A 17,581-nucleotide genomic window follows, 5' to 3' on the forward strand; every position below is an offset into this window, starting at 1 on the left:
TTGCATGCCTGAGAGAAATGAAGAGCAGAAGCAAAAGTAATTCTAAACTATCTATATGAAGCAAAACTTCAGACAAAGTGTCGGAATAAAACATACTATAATTTAACACATTTTGAAGTATAATTTTTCAGAGCAAAAGTTAATTGTTTGGGATGTCCCTTCACTACTTTACATTATTTTTCAGGGGGTGATGTGGTTGCAGATGTTCTGTGGACATGTTAAAGTGATACTAAACAGAGAAGTACTAATTGCCATAATTAATTTACATAAGTCATATATATCATGCCACAGTATTTTGTTTTATTTTTTAATCCTCTTATGCCGCGTACACACGGTCGGACTTTACGGCAGACTTTGCCCGGCGGACTTTTCGACGGACTTTACGATGGACTTTCTGAACGAACGGACTTGCCTACACACAATCCACCAAAGTCCGTCGAATTCGTACGTGATGACGTACGACCGGACTAAAACAAGGAAGTTCATAGCCAGTAGCCAATAGCTGTCCTAGCGTGGCTTTTTTGTCCGTCGAACTAGCATACAGACGAGCGGACTTTTCGACCAGGCTCGATTTCGACGGATTGATTTAAAACATGTTTCAAATCTAAGTCCGTCCAACTTTTGAGCAAACAAATCGATCGAATTGTCAGACGAAATCCAGTACGCCGGACCAAGTCTGCCGTAAAGTCCGCTCGTGTGTACGCGGCATAAGTACTTTATTCCTGCAGCACCGTTGTGTGGTCACATGATCCCTGTTCTTTGGCATCTGCATGGAAAGATCCTTGAGAGGGCTTCTATTACTCTGCTGATGTATGCTCTTTGCAGTATGAGTCTGTGTCTAGCCAGCCTTGATCTTGTTATGCCAGTCACATGATTAAAAGATTTAAAAAAATTCAGAGATGATTAACACTAGCTTTCAATTTGTTTAGATGGCATCTGCATCCAAGGCTCTTTTTTGATTACTTTACAGTTAATCGCAATAATATTTGATATAATACCAATTTATAATAAAACTAAGCATTTTTGTGAGTTTCTTAGTGAATGTAATCAATTAGCATACTATATTGCGTCCCCATAGTGTTTAGCGATAGGAGGACATGGAGGAGGAGGGAGGGAGGGGAGTGTCCTTTACCGCTGTGTATACACCCACATGTGTGACTCTATAGTCATGTAGGCTGCAAAGATTGCAAAAAGAAGGATATGAACAGCTTAGAAGGGAACTGAAATTTGAGCATGCTCTGTAGAGGACACCAGCTGGTCTACACAATCTCAGACTGCAGTAGGGACACAGAGAAAATGGAAGGGACAGCTGAAGGCAGGATCAACCAGGTAAATTTCACTCTACCCAAAACAAATGCTTTAGTGGCTTTGTGAGTATGAACACTCTCTTATATAGCATGTAATGAGAGTTTTTCATAGTCTGGGTTTAATGACACTTTAAAATGAGCTCTAGGCAAACATGGAATACACAATTCAGACCTATTGCATATTAATTAAATGTACTTTTGATTATAGTCTAGTACAAGTAACTGAATCTGTGCTTATGTCTGCCAGCTCTAGTTCCTTGTACAGCAGCTTTTAGAGCTGGGAGAGGGATAAGTAGTGCTCTGATCAAGTTCAGTTCTGTTGCTTTACACAGTGCTGTCTGTGAACGGACTTACAAAAGGGGAGAACAAATATATAACCTCATTAGCGTGATGGTGTAATGGTGCTGTTTCAGTGCCCAGTCACTGGCTGGGGTAGGTAGTAGACCAGGCAATATTGCTTAAAAGCAGTTATATGGGGGGACTTCCTGTCTGTTTTTCTACCAGTGTCTATGCACCTATAGGTGGTGCATAACCTAAGTAGTTATGATTTATAGTCTCCTCTGTGTCCCGTGATGTACTTAAAAGAATTTGGGTTATTTTATGGGGAGATACTTGTTTTTGGTTTCATTTTTTTTTTTGCATGCATGTAACTAAACTATATATACAGTATAATCTGTAACAATATCCTCAACCTAGCCATACACATTAAAATCTAATTGGACAATCTCCATACAGTCTTTTAGCTTTACCAGATTGGTGTGTAATGGCTTGCTTAATAAGCCATTTAAATTGTATCTAATTAGTTAATTTCAATTGTATATAAAGCCTGTTTTTTCTTTTGGATAGATTAGGAAAGGGTTAAACCATTTTTTAATTCTGTGTCCCTCAGCGAAAGTTTGCCTTCACTTCCTGATCTGGAGAGGCAACAGGCAATAAAAAGGAGATTTCTACAGATTGAGCTAAATTTCCATTTTAAGGAGTTGTCATTGGGGCAGGTGTCACCATTGGAGGATGTTCCTCACTACTTGCTATGGTGACAATGCTAACATTTTGAATGTCCCCCCATTTTCTATCTCTGTGACAATGGTCACCAGAACAAATAGGATAAATCTCAATATAAACACAACAAAGGGTCCAGCCTTTCTCACTATATCCAAACCTTAAAAAAAGGCTTTATAAAGTTAAAGCCTTTGAACTAGTTGTATGTAGAACCATATTGTATAGTACCTAGCCGGGTTTATGATGAACATTCAGTAATTATTTAACAAAGTATATATAAAAAAAATCATCTTTTCAGCACTGAAATTGGTGGAAGCCAGTGTAATTTTTGAAGGCTCATATTTTTTTTGCATAAATTTAACGAACGTGACACCAAGACGTCATTCTTTAGAACTAGTTTAGACTGGTGTTTTAGTTAGAATAATGTATCGGTGAATCACAAATAATTAATATATAATCACTGTATTTCCCTGTAGCTAGGCAAACATGTGATGCAATACTGTTGATAGCTTCTACTATCGTGAGTGCAAAACAGACAGATTGGCATGATTGGCATGGTGCAGGTTTGATGTGATACTTGAAGTTATTGTAAACCATCACCTTGTAAAACAACCCATTTAGTTTAAAATAGTAATGAAAGACAAAACATTTGTGTATCAATAAAAAAACATTATAAATTCCCTTTTTCCCATTTATTATAAGTGATCCCATAGGAGGTTATATACCCTTCGTTCTCAGCGGCATAAGAGCTGGGGGGGAGGAGAAGCAGCAGGATACTGAACTTCCCAGTGAAAGGCTGTGCTTGGGGGTGTCAGGACACGTCTGATCATTGGAGGAGAGCAAGCTGAGTTCCCAGCACAACTAGAGACCCGACCACGTTGTGTGTTCTCCTGCTTAGTGTGGTCAGTTTTTAATAGGAAAGCAGAGGGCCTGTCAGGAACACCAGGGATTTCACACAAAGGAAGCAATACAAAAAGAAGAGGAGACTTCTTCATACAACTACATGGTACAGCAGACACATATCAGGAATATGGGTGTTGAGGTAACAAACACTTTAAAGCTTTTAAGACCTGTTCCACCCAAACAAAATGTTCTGTAAATAGCTCTTGACATATCTTGCACATTTAGGTTGTATATCACTATGTAGGACTACAGTTGATGATATCACATAATCCATTTATATAAAACAATGTTCCTGGCGATCCTGCCTGTAACACACTTCCTGCCCTAGGGTGATAACAGTGACTCACTATACTGCTTCTGTAGAGAAACAGCATTGTCACCCTAGTACAGGACTACAAAACACCTCCCCCTCTCCTCTTCTTCATAACATAATGGGAATACCAGTTTTCAGAGGCAGAGAAAGCACAGGTATTTTTTTTAGGCAGTGGTATATTTAAATAACCAAAAGGAAGAAGATAAGGGCCTAATAAGTGCCCAACAAGTCTGCCACCACAATTAAAACATCATAAAGTTAAAGTGTGTTTTTATATATAAAGGCATTAAGAGGGGAGACAGATCGTCTAAACTACGTGGCATGTTCACCAATGCCAGGAGCCTGGCGGCATTCAAGTTGGTTGAACTAGAGATACTGTTGTACGAGGAGGATTTGGATTTTGTGGGAATTTCAGAGAACTGGTTCAACAGCTCTCATGATTGGATGGCAACCATTCAAGGGTATTCCCTTTATCGCAGGGATAGAGAGGGTAAAAAAGGGGGAGGGGTATGCCTATATATCAGGAATAATGTACAAGTGAATGAGAGAGATGACATCAATAAGGGAGCTAGGGAGGAGGTGGAATCCTTATGGGTAGAGCTCCAAAGGGATGAAGCTGATGGGAAAATAATACTGGGAGTATACTATAGGCCCCATAACCTGAGGGAGGAGGGGCAGATGGACCTCCTATCATAATTTGGGTTAGCAGCAAGGATGGAAAGTGTTATCATAATAGGGATTTTAACTATCCAGACGTAGACTGGGCGGAGGGCGCAACACATTTGTCTAAGGCTCGCCAGTTCCTAAATGTCTTGCAGGACAATTTCATGGGTCAGATGGTAGACGCACCAACTAGAGACAAAGCGTTACTAGATCTACTGATTACAGACCTGATACAGACCTGATCCCGGATGTGTAAATATGGGGCAATTTAGGAAACAGCGATCACAGGTCAATTGGCTTCAGTATAAATCACACAAATAGGAAACATAAGGGAATACAAAGACTCTGAATTTCAAAGTAGCTAACTTTCCTAAACTACGAACCTTGCTAGAAGATATAAATTGGGATAAAATCTTAGGAACAAAGATCACGGAGGAGAGATGGGTTTGCTTTAGGAGCATATTAAATAAGGGCATTAGCCAGTGCATCCCATTGGGAAATAAATTTAAAAGAGCGAACAAAAGTCCTGGATGGCTTAACTCCAATGTAAAAATACATACAGTTGCAATAAAAAGTATGAGAACCCTTTTGGAATGATATGGATTTCTGCACATATTGGTTATAAAATGTGATCTGATCTTCATCGAAGTCACAACAATAGACAATCACAGTCTGCTTAAACTAATAACACACAAAGAATTAAATGTTACCATGTTTTTATTGAACACACCATGTACACACATTCACATTCACATTCACAGTGCAGGTGGAAAAAGTATGTGAACCCTTGGATTTAATAACTGGTTGAACCTCCTTTGGCAGCAATAACTTCAACCAAACGTTTCCTGTAGTTGCAGATCAGACGTGCACAATGGTCAGGAGTAATTCTTGACCATTCCTCTTTACAGAACTGTTTCAGTTCAGCAATATTCTTGGGATGTCTGGTGTGAATCGCTTTCTTGAGGTCAACCCACAGCATCTCAATCGAGTTGAGGTCAGGACTCTGACTGGGCCACTCCAGAAGGCGTATTTTCTTTTGTTTAAGCCATTCTGTTGTTGATTTACTTCTATGCTTTGGGTCGTTGTCCTGTTGCAACACCCATCTTCTGTTGAGCTTCAGCTGGTGGACAGATGGCCTTAAGTTGTCCTGCAAAATGTCTTGATAAACTTGGGAATTCATTTTTCCTTCGATGATAGCAATCCGTCCAGGCCCTGACGCTGCAAAGCAGCCCCAAACCATGATGCTCCACCACCATACTTCATAGTTGGGATGAGGTTTTGATGTTGGTGTGCTGTGCCTCTTTTTCTCCACACATAGTGTTGTGTGTTTCTTCCAAACAACTCAACTTTGGTTTCATCTGTCCACAGAATATTTTGCCAGTACTGCCGTGGAACATCCAGGTGCTCTTGTGCAAACTGTAAATGTGCAGCAATGTTTTTTTTTGGACAGCAGTGGCTTCCTCTGTGGTATCCTCGCATGAAATCCATTCTTGTTTAGTGTTTTACGTATCGTAGATTTGCTAGCAGGGATGTTAGTATATGCCAGAGACTTTTGTAAGTCTTTAGCTGACACTCTAAGATTCTTCTTTACCTCATTGAGCAGTCTGCGCTGTGCTCTTGCAGTCATCTTTACAGGACGCCCACTCCTAGGGAGAGTAGCAGCAGTGCTGAGCTTTCCCCATTTATAGACAATATGTCTTACCATGGACTGATGAACAGCAAGGCTTTTGGAGATACTTTTATAGCCCTTTCCAGCTTTATGCAAGTCAACAATTCTTAATTGTAGGTCTTCTGAGAGCTCTTTTGTGCGAGGCATCATTCACATCAGGCAATGCTTCTTGTGAAAAGCAAACCCAGAACTGGTGTGTGTTTTTTATAGGGCAGGGCAGCTGTAACCAGCACCTCCAATCGCATCTCATTGATTGGACTCAAGTTGGCTGACACCTAGCTCCAATTAGCTCTTGGAAATCTCATTAGTCTAGGGGTTCACATACTTTTTCCACCTGCACTGTGAATGTTTACATGGTGTGTTCAATAAAAACATGGTAACATTTAATTCTTTGTGTGTTATTAGTTTAAGCAGACTGTGATTGTCTATTGTTCTGACTTAAATGAAGATCAGATCACATTTTATGACCAATTTGTGCAGAAATCCATATCATTCCAAAGGGTTCACATACTTTTTATTGCAACTGTATAAAAGCAAAGGAGAAGGAATACATATAAAAGCAAAGGAGAAGGCCTGCAAAAAAATATAAGGCTGAGGGATCATCATCAGCATTCAGACTTTACAAAGAATGCAACAAGAAATGTAAGGGTGCAATTAGGGTGGCTAAGACAGAACACAAAAGACACATAGGGGAGGAGAGCAAAAAAAATCCCAAGAAATTCTTTAAGTATATAAACAGTAAAAAAGGGACCATATTGGCCCCATAAAGAATGAGAGAGTACATCTGGTTACAAAAAAGGAGGAGATGGCAAAGATATTGAATTTAGTCTTCAGTCTTTAGGAGGGAATCGGGGGGGGGGCTTCAGTAACCAAAACTGCAGTGTTTATCCTCATGACACATCACAGGAAGCACCCTCATGGCTAACACAGGACAGAATTAGAAATAGACTTGGGAAACTTAACATTAATAAATCACCGGGACCAAATGGCTTGCACCCGATGGCACTTAGGGAACTCAGTCAAGTAATTACCAGACCATTGTGCATATTTTTTTCTGACAGTCTACTGACTGGAATGATACCAGCTGATTGGAGAAAAGGCAATTTAGCACAAATATTTAAAAAAGGGCCAAAAAACATCCCTGGGAATTACAGACCAGTTAGCCTTACATCAATAGTATGTAAGCTCTTGGAGGGGATGATAAGGGTCTATATACAGGATTTTAGTAATGAAAACTGTATCATTAGCAGTAATCAGCATGAATTCATGAAGAATCGTTCTTCCTAAACCAATCTATTAACCTTCTATAAGGAGTTGAGCTGTCATCTAGATAAAGGAAGGCCCGTAGACGTGGTGTATCTGGATTTTGCAAAAGCATTTGGCACAGTTCCCCATAAACCTTTACTGTACAAAGTAAGGTCTGTTGGCATGGACCATAGGGTGAGTACATGGAGTTCAGAGGGTGGTGATACATGGGGAGTACTCAGAATGGTCAGGGGTGGGAAGTCCTGGGACCAATCCTATTTAATTTGTTCATAAACGACCTGGAGGATGGGATAAACAGTTCAATTTCTGTATTTGCGGAAGATACTAAGCTAAGCAGGGCAATAACTTCTCTGCAGGATGTGGAAACCTTGCAAGAAAATCGGAACAAATTAATGGGGTGGACAACTACATGGCAAATGAGGTTTAATATAGAAAAGTTTAAAATAATGCATTTGGGTGGCAACAATATGAATGCAATATATACACTAGGGGGAGAACCTCTGGTGAAATCTAGGATGGAAAAGGACCTGGGGGTCCTAGTAGATGACAGGCTCAGCAATAGCATGCAATGCCAAGCTGCTGCTAACAAAGCAAACAGAATATTGGCATGCATTAAAAATGGGATTAACTCCAGAGATAAAGCTATAATTCTCCCACTCTACAAGACTCTGGTCTGGCCTCACCTGGAGTATGCTGTCCAGTTCTGGACACCAGTCCTCAGGAAGGATGTACCGGAAATGGAGCGAGTACAAAGAAGGGCAACAAAGCTAATAAAGGGTCTGGAGGATATTAGTTATGAAGAAAGGTTGCGAGGACAGAGAGCTTGAGAGGGGATATGATTTCAATTTAAAAATACTGTACTGGTGAACCCACAATAGGGATAAAACTTTTTTGCGGAAGGGAGTTTAATAAGACACGTGGCCACGCATTAAAATTAGAAGAAAAGAGGTTTAACCTTAAACTGCATAGAGGGTTCTTTACTGTAAGAGCGGCAAGGATGTGGAATTCCCTTCCACAGGTGGTGGTTTTAGTGGGGGGCATCGATAGTTTCAAAAAAACTATTAAAAAAGCACCTGAATGACTGCAACATACAGGGATATACAACATAATACTGACATATAATCACACACATAGGTTGGACTTTTCATCCTCACCTACTATATATAACTATGTAAGAGCAAAGTGTTTTGCTAAACACACACTGGCCATAAACAAATTTGGCCAGTTCATCAGAGATTGGACAAAATTCAATCTGTGTCTGACTCTCCCTGTTCAACAGAAGTCAATCATCAGATCAACTTCTGTTGGATGAACATGCTGCAAAACTTTTGTTGATCAGTGGCTGCAGCTGCTGACCAGTGTACAGGCAGTCCCTGGGTTACAAACAAGATAGGTTCTGTAGGTTTAGTTTTAGGGTTGAATTTCTATGTTTACAGGTTGGACTTGACGGACTTGTGTCTTTTTTTGGATAGCATAGGAAAGGGTTAACACCCCTGTAATGTTTGTTTTGCTGTCTGTGCCCCTGTTCAGAAGATTTCACCTCACTTTTTGTCCCCGTGACTACTGGATTTTGAAAATTTTGGGTTGTTGTGGAAACAAGGTTTGGTGATAAAGCTTCAGTGGAGACACCTTTTTCTCATATTAACTCTAACAGGAGTGAATTTCCCTTCCCAGGGGTAAATTTCCTCTCACTTCCTGCTGTCTCCCTCTGTTTGTAAGTAGGAGTCATATGTAAGTCGGATGTTTGTAACTTGGGGACTGCCTGTATTCTGGCAGCAACAACCTCAATCCAACGTAATTGTGTAGATGGTGAAATCTGTTTTTTTTGCATTCAACCGTCTATAGCCAGCTTTAGGCACAGCCCCATTCAGTGTATGGCACATATCATGTATAATATATCTAGACTTTATTATCTGCATTGTGCCTTAAATATTGAAAACTAACTGTCACATCTATGCAATAAGCCACTGTAAGGACTAATGGAGTAAAAAGTTGTCAGTTTATTATATGCAGCTCTATTGATGAAAAAACTTGTATAGAGTGAAACAACTTGTCTCTTACATACATACAGATACAAAGAATGAGTAATTTCTGCTGCCACTTTCCCTACTATTCTTCCATCCATAAGCCCTTCTACTTTAAATTAAATTCATTGGTTAGATGTTGTTAATTGTAAAGGGGATTGTAGAAGGATTGTTCAGATTGTACTATGTGTGGCCAGCATTACAGAGCAGTCCCCATCTACAGTATGTCAAATTGGCAGCAGATATTGTTAGTTAGTAGCATTTAGTAGCATAGATATTTTGAAGACTACATGTAATTCTTCTGCTCTGTGAATCATGCCTAAGGCACTGGAAATTTAGAGTTGTCATATTTTTATAAAACGTTTCCGCCTTGATTAGCACAGTACGCAAAGCAGGAGGGTGGAAATATTTGGAACTATGCCAAAATGGGTCAGCTGACACATTGCTCATTATTTGCCTAGAACTCAAAATTCCTGGTTACTTCTCAGAAGTAATGATACATTATGAAGTAAAAGTGTCCAAGGGAAAAAAACTTTCCATGTTGACCTGGGTTACAAACATGATTGTGAATCCATAGTTTACTCTTTAAAAAAAAAAAAAAATATATATATATATATATATATATATAGATAGATAGATAGATAGATAGATAGATAGATAGATAGATAGATAGATAGATAGATAGATAGATATTTATTTATTTACAGTATATACTGTATGTATACCTATTGTTTTTAGAATATTGCTATTTAGTCATCAGAATGCACAACAGCACACCTGAGGACATGGCAACAAAATGAGGCTGATTTACTGAAGGAGTTGAAAATCTTTAGGCCCATTTCAGATGTGGTGTATTCCGTCAAGCAGATCCGCCTACCCAGCGGGGGATCTGTCCGCTGATCCCTGCTGAGCAGATGGATGACAGGTCCGTGTCTGCTCCGCTATGCCGCTCCATAGAGAGCAATGGATGGTCTGATCGGGTCCGCCTGAAAAACTGACAGGCGAACCCGATCGGCCCGTCATTGCAAAAGGGACCTTACTTTTACATCAATTATACAATCATGTAAAAATCTAATTCCTGTTTGTTTATTCATTTAATCTACATATGATTAGGTATTCATTCACACATTCTCACTCTGATTAGATGCGGGAACCCCAAGCAGTCTGTGTTCAGGGCTGACCACTCACATGTGATCACTGCATGAGCAATTATATGCCTGGGGTGACGGAAATTGTGGGAACCCCACTGGGGTTCTCACATAGAATCAGAGTGTGGGTGAACTTGCAGGTGTGAATGCACCCTAAAAGCAGAGTTCCACCCATTTTGCATGTCATTTTTTTTGGGGGGGAGCGGGTACCCTGTTTTTAGAGGTTTCCCATTTTTCTCCCATTTCCTCCCCTGGCGCCACGGCGCCTTAAGGAAGGTCACCTCTTCCCCCTCCCTCCCTGCAAACTTCTGGGACACATCACAGGTCCCAGAAGATTGCCCGGCCATTCACAGTGCACAGCGCGGGTGCCCACAGTTGGAATGCCAGCGCCGCGAAGAGGAGGGGGAGAGAGGCGAGGCTTCCTGCACCCACATTGCTGAACCGTGGGACAGGTGAGTGTCTGATTATTAAAAGTCAGCTGCTACACTCTTTGTAGCTGCTGACTCATAAATGGGTGGAACACCGCTTAAACCTCTTGCCACTCAGCCCCTGCATCCCTTTAACAGGCTCTTTATGTCCGTGGGGGGGGGCAGCTGTTCATTGTGATTGGCTGTCACAGTGGTCACATGATCAGGAGCTAGTCCCACCTGCTCCTAATCATTATTAGAGACTGAGAGCTGACCTTGACAGCTTAGACACTGTGCTGGGAGTGTGCGTGCAGCACATAATGCTTTGCTGCCCATGCACGCATATGTGTGATGTGTGGGCATTAAAGCCCACCCTCTTTGCTGCCACACATATGTGTTCCGTGGGTGGCAGGAAGTTAATAAATTGGAACCACCTGATGACTCTGATGCATTAAATACCTCACATTCCATATATGAGGAACTTCCATTCTTATTTACCAGATTTGGTGTAGCGCCTCCCCTTAAAATCAAATCCCTGTTGCTTTCTAAGTCGACTACACAATTGCACAAGTCTCAGAAAATAATTTTCCCTAGTTAGTGAGAAGGAGGCAAATTCCAGTGATTTGTATATTATGTCAAAATGCACTTATGGTCCCAGCATACAATTTTCAACATTTTCATCTACCCTCGCATACAGTAGCAGTCTTCTGATCCAGTCACTGTCTCAGTTATCTATGTGTACTGGTTTCATATAACACACGTAACAGGTTTTATTTATTTTGTTTTTTTGAGGCAGGAAAATGCTGCTACTTGTCTCATATATCTCCTGCAAATCAACATCCTCAAATGTCCCTATAATGATGGGTACATGTTTGCACAAACCACATCCAAAGAGGGGTAAGGAGGAAGTGTTCATTTGAGGGTAAAATGCGTTAGAAGATAAAGGCAAGGTAGGAACAGCTAATAGACTTTTATCTTTACATCAGTGGAAAAACACTGGCAGTGCAGAATCAGTTTCCCTTTTCTGTGCTTATGTAAATTCATATACAGTATCTCAATTTTCTTTATTTCTGGAGCATCTTTCCGCTTGCACCGTGCCACTTCTCCAAACATCCCGTCAAGAAGCACACTCATAGCATCCTTCTTTGTCACCGATCAAATAATTAGGGACCACATGTCCCATCATTCTTTGCACAAGTGCGAATGTGTAACTTGGCCTTTCTAAAACTGGGCTGATGTGAGAACATTGGCTTTAAAATAATTTATTTATCAGGGGCAACCATATCATTACATGATCATTACATACACAGGCTTTGTTTCCTGAATCAGTTGCCTTTCACACTAAAAATCAGCACTACACTGGTTCTATTAAACACATCAGGCTATATGAATTAGCCTTGACCTGAACACTTACGCTGCTCATGGCAGCAAAAGATCAGGTGATCTTTGCCTAGGGTCACAAAAAATCAGAAGCAGAATATTCGCGACAATTATGTAAATCATTAAATATAAACAAAAGTCTACTAAGCATGAGGGGAAAAGGCCATTACTGTTTTCAGGCCTTTAGCATCACACTAAAGACTTCTTAAATATTTTATCATTTTGCTGCAGATTTTATTGTTTCTAATGGTCATAAATAGACCCAATATTTTCCAGATGTGTTTCTTAACATTGCAGACCAGAATGGATAGTTGCCTTGTTGCTTGTGGGGTTCTGAAAAAAATAAGCATTTATACTCAGCTCTATGGCTGCAGCATCTGTCTGAAGCTGCAGCTGTCCACCACCGGCTCTAAGCCTGATCATATAACTGCTGATTGCTCAGTTCTCGGTCTTCAATGAGAATAGAGCGGTGACCGTCAGTCACCGGCTCTCTGCTCTGCCCCTCCTGTGCTCACTGGAGCGCTGGGCTGTTGAGGGGGTGGGAGTGGCTAGATCAGGCTGTCATCGGCACTCTGAGAGACTGAGCCAGCTGCTGGTCAGTTATCTGGATGGATCTGGACATCATTGCCAGGATCCTTTCAGAGTCTGTAGCAGCTCTGTGACGTCAGCCCATTTGATTCTGGGTCACAGGAGTACAAAAGTAAGTGCACTCCTGTGACCTAGAAGAGAAGAATGGCCAAAAAAGCATACTCTTTTAATCAGTATTGACTTTAAAAAAAAAAAAAAAAAACAAGCTCCCTTGCCTCTGAAGCTCAATCCGTGTTTGAATCGCACTCAAGAGGCTACTGAGAGTTTTAACCTTATTTTTGGCAAAAATTGCGCTGCAACCACATGCATTGCATGTGGTTGTGGGGTGTTTGTGGGGCTTCCCCATTGGCTTGAATGCCACCTGCCAATTGCTACATGTCCAACTTTGCCGTGAACGTGAAGCGAAGCGTCGCACTTGCGGCATGTTAGTATCGCTATCTGCTGCCTATTGCAGCTTAAAAGAGAAGTATATTGTTTTTTTTTGCCCATTCATACTTATCTAGGTGGATGCAGTATCGGTTCGATGTTGCATCGGTTACCCGGGCCTCTACACTGAGAATTGAGCGATCAAACACCGCCGATGGCTCAGTTCTCACAGATCCCAGAGAGGAGAGCTGCTGCCAGTCAGTAGCTCTCCTCTCTGCTCCTTCACGCTCACTGGAGGGCTGAGCTATGAAGGGGCGGGGAGCGGCCATCTCAGGCTCTCAGCGGCTTGCTAAGAGGCTGAGACAGGCATCAATCCAGGCACCTGGCGGATCCAGACTTTATTGTCGTGATGACGCGGTGCCTGGACTTATTCCTGTGGCGTCAGTAGAGAGCGGACTTCAGTCCGCTCTCTGCTTTAAACGAGTCACATGAGTGCAAAACGAATTGAACTCCTGTGACCCATAGGAGAAGCCCAGCCAAACGAGCTCAAGCTGGACTTCTCCTTTAGGGGAGGAGGTTGGCAGGCGGCACAAACATGGCTAAACTGCACATTTTTTTACGTCCCCCCTCCATCCCCCAACCGCAAGCCTAAACGAGGCCTTAATACTACTTTAGGCCTCTTTCTCACGGGGCGGATCAGTGATGATCCGCCCCGTGAACATCCGCTGGCTCAGCGGGGATCGCTCCGCCGATCCCCGCTGAGCAGGAAGATGACAGGTGCATTGCTGCACACTGTGCAGCGACGGACCTGTCAGAGCGCCGCTCTCCCCTATGGGGGGATCGGATGACGACGGACCGTAGTGTCCGTCGTCACCCGATCCGATCCGAAAACGGATGGAAAAGTAGGTTTTTCCTCCGTTACACTTTTCGGATCGGAGCGGGGTCGGATGTCAGCGGACATGTCACCGCTGACATCCGACGCTCCATAGGGATGACTGTATGTCCGTTTTTCATCCGAAAACGGAAGGATGAAAAACGGACATACGGATCGTCCATGTGAAAGAGGCCTTAAAAACCTGTATCCTCGGAACCCTGAACCTGCAGTTGATCCAGATGATCTTATTTCCAAGAAACTCATCTCTTTCAAGGGTAAATAAATTAAAAAATAGACCAAGGTGCCCTTTGATTGTTTACCAAAGCCGAGTGACCAATATCCTCAAGTATGCCTTCTACCTTCACTTTTGTGTGAACTGACCTCGGAGGCTCTTTATAAAACTGTTAAAATAACATTTGCGCAGTTTGTGCCTTCATTCAGATCAGCTTCAGCAGAGATCATGTGATGGATTTTTATATTTTGTCAACAACAATAACTATTATTTGGGAAATGATATCATATTATTTTTATCTCTCAGTTGCGGGTGTGGTTCTTTCACTCTGCATCGCTGCTCATATTGGTGAAATCATTATATTTTGCACGTGTTTTAGGGAAACTCTGCTGCTTTGTATGACACGTGATGCCCTTTGGCTCCCCTCTGTTGAAGCGCTGTCAGAGTTCTGTGTAGTTTGCCCCACGCAATTCTCTTCTCACAGTGACTAGGATTTCCTTTTCCAAATTTTACTAGTGACTCATTTTATTATTACTCTCCATTCTCTCCTCCCATATTAGAGACTTATCCAATAACCTAGCTTTGGGATTTGGCCTGAAGAGCGTGCATGACAAAGCACAATCATTTTGTTTCTCAGAGATGCCTTAGCGAGTCACACACAGCTATACTGGAGTAGATACCCTCTGAGCTTGGATTATACACGGTACGCCATCTGTACGGAGAGGCAGCAGGATTGGCAGGCCGTGCTGAGGATTGTATGCGCAGAATGACTATTACCAACTGTTCAAGGTAGTAAAGATTTTACTGTTTTGTTTTTTTGTGTTTTTTAGAGCTAGGCAGTTTTAGAAATGTTTTGGTACTTTCCGTTTTAGAGAACGATAGATAAAACGATTTGAATGATTTATGTCACATATTATGTTTGATAATGTAGATCCCTTTAATAAAGATTTATCTGGTGATCTGTTGTGTAATTCTACTTTTAATACACTAAGCATAAAACTTTAGCACAGAGCATATCACATCCTAGTTCTTTTAGCCACACAAAGACTGATGAACTAAAATGATACTTTAAGAAATATGTTTTGGTTTGTTTTGTTTTTTTGTGGTTAGTTAAAAAGATTAGTAATAGTTTTGTCTTCTTTTTATAAGATGTTGTTTTTGAAATGTTATTTTTTATATAAATCAAATTGTTACTGTTAGTGAAAATTTCATTTTTTTTTTTTATTGAAATGTTCTTAATTCGCAAAAGTAAGAAAATGAAAATATTGCGTGAACAGATATGAAAGAGAATGATTTTATTATGTAAACATGTATAAATGATCAGCATGATGTAAACAAATTCCTATCTATATGTGTTAGTGTGTTTAATTTGTAATGACGTATGCACGCTGTATGTGGCAGCTATATTTAAAGTGTATCCACGCCCAAAAACTAAAGTTTAATAATAAGATGTGATGGCTGGTTTAGTTTTCTCTTTTTAGGCTTGTTTTCTTTATTTTCACCAGGTGGGCTAGCCAGTAACACACTTCCTGTTTTAGGGCAGGAAGAGGGGCAACAGAGACACCATTGGACAACAGCCTTGTCTGGTGAGGGTAGTGTGAGAAACACAGATGACTAACAAATTTACACCAAGCTAACACTTTTTTAGCAGTTACTGAAACATGTTTTATTTTTTGGGATAAAGGTTTTACCTAAATGAATAAAAGCTGGTCATTGTAAGCACTCCTGTCAGTGTTAAATGGTTGGTCCCAACCCTCTAAATTGCCATTTTTGCTAAACAACTTGGTCTGTTAAAGGAAAAATAACAGACACACTGGCTAGATCACTAGATGAAAATATAGGGAAAAATCCTAAACGATCAAAAAGGAATATAGCCACCACGTTTTAGTATTGGTAAGCTGAAAAATATGAAATTGTTGCTTTTGGGTTTGAATATGCTTTAATTTATTTGGCAGCTCAGATTTCGTAACTATCCAAGTTACATGCCACCTCTGACATCCCATTGTGGGTGTTTTGGAACTACCTAATTGTGCCCTGATTTCTTTACAAGTGTTGCTTTGGCTCCCTCATAAATTACATCCCTTAACACTAAGCCCTTTAATGCTTCAAAGCCTGAAGCTGTGGGATTCTGCTCGATAATCTGGAAACTTGATGTCCCCTTTCTTGCTTCTTTTACTAATCATTAATATCTCCCTTTTTCCAATGGGACCGGCACAACCTCGTTCCTTCTCCTGGTGGACTTCCCATGGCTTTACCAGGGTGCACCACTTTTTAACCGCAGGCTTGTTTCCTTCATGAAAGGCCCTTCAGGAGATACACAAAATCCCCAGGCAGGAGCACTTTCATTGATTTGCAATTACGCAATTAGATTTTGTCTCTTCGTCATACTTCCACCTCTCCTTTTCACAAGACGTCTTTTGAGCATACTTGTCTACACTCCTTGGGGTCCCCTGGTCTTATCTCTCTTACATTGCCCTATACCGGGCCTCTTCGTACCCCAGCAGAAATTGGCCTCATACCTTTTTATGTCTGCCAAGCAAACCATTGCCATGCTTGGAAGACTCTGTCTGTTGCTTCGTGCTTTCCAGGGGGCGAAAACCAGAATGACCACTCTGATGGTTAATGAGCAGATGTCCAGTATACTGAAGGATTCGCATGCAAAATTTTTGAAAATCTAGGAACCGTGGATTTGTTACTCCTTCCTGTACCTGCCCCCAACTAGCTATGGTTAACTTTAAACCTTGTTTGTGCAGGTCCTGCATCTGTGGTACTCGCCCTCTCTTGAGGACCCTCTTCTCTCTTCTTTCTCTCTCTTTTCTATTCTTTCTCTGTTTCCTCTCTCTTCATTCCTGATATGAAGGCTATCAATGTAGATTGCTGTCCTCCAGGGAACAGTGTAAAATAGCCTGTGATATCTGCATAATTTTTAACCTGGTCCTCTGTGGTCCTGGTAACAGTTTACTGTTATTGCTACTCATTATGTGTTCATACGCTGTTTCCTTCTTTCTTTTCTTTTTACGATATAGCCCCTGCGTGGGCAAACCATGGCTTGTTATAATCCTTGAAACTTCAATAAAAATATTGAACCAGAATATGCTTAATTCATTACAGATGCAGGTTCTGTTTCCTGCTTTTATAGTGCTACATAAATGTGTTTTACTCATGCCTCTGACAGAGTATATTTATGACTGCGCCACCATGCTAAAAACAGTGCACTTTCTGTGTGCAATGGTAACTCAAAATATACTTCCCCTTGAAAGAAAGGTGTGTAAAAGCCACTGCTATTTCTACATGATTTTACTTGATGCAAGAAAAAGTTTCTTTGTAAGGCTCCATGCACACTGGACGTTAAAATAACGTTATAAAAACGGCAGTAGCTTTGCAGTGAGTCTTTCCACACTTTTTAACATTCTTGCAATAGCTCTCATTAGCATTTTCCAGT

General features: G+C 41.0%; 1 protein-coding gene across 3 annotated transcripts in view; it reads left to right on the forward strand.

The window, feature by feature from the left end:
- LOC141108071 (circadian locomoter output cycles protein kaput-like) overlaps positions 1-17,581 on the forward strand; it is a 235,251-nt gene that overhangs the window by 102,904 nt on the left and 114,766 nt on the right. Inside the window, exon 1 of one of the 3 annotated variants that reach the window (XM_073599293.1) lies at positions 14,747-14,928. The exons of 1 other annotated variant lie outside the window; for it this stretch is intronic. In XM_073599293.1, coding sequence (XP_073455394.1) covers positions 14,897-14,928 — 32 coding nt within the window. In that variant the 5' untranslated portion in view covers positions 14,747-14,896. Of the gene's footprint in view, positions 1-14,746; positions 14,929-17,581 lie in introns of those variants that run through there. One more of the 3 variants, XM_073599291.1, reaches the window with a different exon arrangement.

Source organism: Aquarana catesbeiana, linkage group LG09, assembly GCF_042186555.1.
Source record: "Aquarana catesbeiana isolate 2022-GZ linkage group LG09, ASM4218655v1, whole genome shotgun sequence".
NCBI classification, from domain to species: domain Eukaryota; kingdom Metazoa; phylum Chordata; class Amphibia; order Anura; family Ranidae; genus Aquarana; species Aquarana catesbeiana.